The following is a 3486-nucleotide window of genomic DNA, read 5'->3' as shown; positions in this document are numbered from 1 at the left end:
GTTGTAATCTGTTGTTGTGCCTTTCCTATTGGTTTTGTATAATCTGTGGTTCTGTGAAGTTTTTACAATGACATGCTTTTGCTTGTGGATCGTTAAACTTTACTGTTATTTTTAGTTGTATTTTATTGTATATTTTTTAACTTAGTAACCTGCCCAGGGAGGCTTATGGCTAATGGGGCAGAATAAAAATCCAACAATCAAACAAACAAACAAACAAACAAATCACCTGATCTGCCATCAGTCAAAGCTTTCTCTCATGTTTATTTTTAAAAGACCTGGAAAAAGATAAAGCCATTTATTTATCTTCCCCAACCTGAGATAAAGCTCCTTCATTCTGGGTTCTGCGGCTGTTGAGGTAAATGTAGTCTGCTGAATTCCGTTCTGCAAGAAGTCCTTCATGTTGGAGATTGAAGCAGCAGGCACTTCATTTTGTTCCCTTTCATTTAGGCAAATGAGATGCTTCTTTTTAACAAGAAGTTAACAGCAGATGAAGCATGTACCCAAAGACTCGTGACAGAGGTTTTTGTTGACAGTACTTTCCAGAGAGAAGTTTGGGCAAGACTAAAAACCTATGCAAATCTTCCCAAAAATGTATGTGATTATAATCTACCATGGAATGCCATTCATACATCAGCAATATCTGATACTATAATAGAGTTCTATGCATCTTTACTCAGAAGCAAATCCCATTGTGGATAACAATGCTTATATGCTATTACGTGTGTTTAGGATTTCAGCCTTTATCACCTCTTTTCAATCAAGGTCACCAAAATTTGCTAGAAAAATGTATTTACATACTATCACAAATGAAGCATCAGTGTTCAAACTTAGTTGCAGATGACAGTATTTCTTAGTATCTTCCAAAAATCTGGCTGCACTTCAGTCATCCTTGTCCATGAAGACACAGTCTCTAGGCAACCCTGGTGAGATGTAGCATTTTTGCTACAGTGGCAGATGCTAGAAAAGAGTTTTCCTTTACTTCTTGCTCCTGGCCTTCTGGCCTGATGCTATTAGAATCATAAAACAAGCACCTTTGAGACTCTCACAGCAGTAGGAAAGAGCATTTGGAGAGTGCTGGCCAGAAACTCAAGAGGATGAGGAACAAGTAATAAACTGTACTTTCATTCTAGTTCTTAGTTTGATCTTTGTTCTTCATGGAAGGAAAGTACAGGATAAATATTTTAATACAAATTAATATTCTGATCAATGTTGGCTTTAGATTCCCATTACAAACCAGTTGGAATCTTCTGTGTCAATGTATCCTAACCAGGGAGGGGAACTACTTTTGGCTGGGGAGTGGATGAACTCTGTCAGCCTTCCACAGGCTGGATGACATCAGGGGGCATGCCTATATCCCCCAGTGGACTGTTGTCCTTGGCTGGCCCAGTACCTGGCTTTGCTATGCACAGTCTTTCCCCAGACAGGCACACAACAAAGCCACATTAGTTAGATGATCTGCCTGGTGCATTGGGTGGAGCAAATTTGCCTGCTGTGTTCCTTTTTCTGTTGTGGAAGGCTTGGGACAAGGAATCCAAACTGTCTCAGCCCCCTTCACTTGGAACAAAGAAGACTGAGCATGATCAGTTCCATCAAAGCTAGGAAAGCCCAAGTAGGGCAAAGCAGCCTGCTTTATGCCCATGTTTGCTGCATCAAGGCTGGGCTTTGAGTGTTCTCAGCTTGCCCTCACCTGGGAGATGCACATGCTTTCCTTTGCTGGGTAAGAATGCGCACATTGACTTTTGCCCACTTGATATGCCAGGTGGAGGATGTTTCTTCCACCTGGGACAGCAGCTTGGGAAGCACTTAACATGCCACAGACCAACCCAACTTTAATCTCTCATGGAGATTTATCTGCATATCACTCACCTTTCCAATTGAGATGGGGAGCAGCGAGTAGGGGGATCTCACCTCCTGCCCAAGTTGGGATTCCTTTCCTTATCTACTCCACATGCCCTAAGTGACCTCCAGTGTGGAAGGCTGGTGGCAGGAATCCAAACCTCTGCAGACATTATGGGGAACCTCTGCAGAATAGATTAGGCATGGAGGTCAAGGTTCCCAATCTGTCCTGAACAGAAACAGTCCAACAAAACAAGAAGCCACTGCTTGCTAGGAACAGAAAAAAGGCAACCTGTGTGTGTGGTGTGTGGGGGGATCATTTGGTCTTCATAAGCCAGCAGGCCCAGGACTACCTTTGCTATATGGTTTTCTTTGCTGAACTGGTCTTGAGAATGAGGACTGCAATAGAACATAGTTGCATTGAGTTTACACAGAATGCTTTGTCCGCCAGTATAAATGTTGCCCAGACAGGTAGAAGTTGATGGCGGTTTGTGATCCAGCCTCAGAAGACAAAGTAATCTGCTGTACCATCTCCATAGAAAAAGCAGCCCCACCTACTTTAGTTCAATACCTGTTCAGTGATTATCAAGGTGTGAATTATGATTGCTCAATTACCCAAAACCTAATGCACAAAGCTCAGTTTGTTAAGTTAGACTCTACGTCAGGTTAATGGCTCTGTAAAATTCACAATGCTTGTCTAATAAAAAAGCATCTTAAGCCTAAGGAAAAGTCAATCCTTTCTGCTGCAATTGTTTAAATAGTTGTTTTTGCTGAAAGGGATTAGTGCTGCTACCCTCCATCATGTCCTTGCTCAGCTCCCGTTTATTTCAGTGGGTCTTGGTCAAGAAAACTGTCAAATCAAATGCATAAAGGGTTGTGCCCTGGTGAGAGTAGAACTTTAAAATGTGGGAAGAGGAGACAAGGTTTCTTCTCTCATCTTGAGAGAATAATGTTTTCAGCTTTCTTTTCTACAGTCTCTGGCCCTCTCCAAACAATCAATAAGATGTGTGAAAAAAGAAATCCTGCATGCAGTCAATTCACGAGAGTGTATCCAGCTTGTGGAAAGATTCTTTTCAGATGAGTGCATGAATGCTGTAACAAGCTTCTTCCAGCGGAAGTCAAAATTATGATCTTTTAAAAAATCTCCATTGCCCCTGTGGAATTTTTATTTGTATGTTCCATATGTATTTTCAGTCTGTTGTACTTGAACAGGGTTAGGAATAACATATCGTAAGATGCATGTCATTCCTGATCTGACTGGTCTTACTGCTTGCATGAACTGGCCCTAACATGGCAATCAGGATCCTTTTGAAGTGCTGCATTTGTGCAACAGACAAGCTCTGTATCATAAACATAGTCCTTGGTAGGGGTGTATTAGCTATACTGTCCATGGATACTAGATGTAAAATCGATTTACTGTATTGCATCAAATCCTTGACTGGCTTTGTTACTGTTTATGAGTGTGCTTAGCATTTGACTCTGTATAAGACTGCTTAGAAGTGCTTACATTTGTACTGGTGCTGTAAGAGGAAACCATGTGTTTTATAAAGGCATTTATGGACAGGGGATCACATTCACAAGAATGAGGAGATGTAAGAGTAAACTCACAGAAGACAGTATCATGCACTGGCTGACATGTCAGTGGGAAAG

The 3486-nt window shown here is 41.5% G+C and overlaps 1 protein-coding gene across 1 annotated transcript; it reads left to right on the top strand.

Moving 5' to 3' along the window:
* Positions 1 to 447: 447 nt before the first annotated feature.
* LOC123020625 (enoyl-CoA delta isomerase 2-like) lies at positions 448 to 3156 on the top strand (the record flags this gene model as incomplete). The annotated part of the gene is made up of 2 exons (XM_044424556.1): positions 448 to 591; positions 2811 to 3156. Coding segments are annotated over 2 exons (300 nt in total), but the record flags the coding sequence as incomplete, so codon positions are not given.
* Positions 3157 to 3486: the final 330 nt, after the last annotated feature.

Source organism: Varanus komodoensis, unplaced genomic scaffold (genome assembly GCF_004798865.1).
Source record: "Varanus komodoensis strain SLA01 unplaced genomic scaffold, ASM479886v1 scaffold14_3, whole genome shotgun sequence".
NCBI lineage: Eukaryota > Metazoa > Chordata > Lepidosauria > Squamata > Varanidae > Varanus > Varanus komodoensis.
The sequence above is the reverse complement of the archived record's forward strand: the minus strand, read 5'-3'. Positions and strand labels throughout refer to the sequence as shown.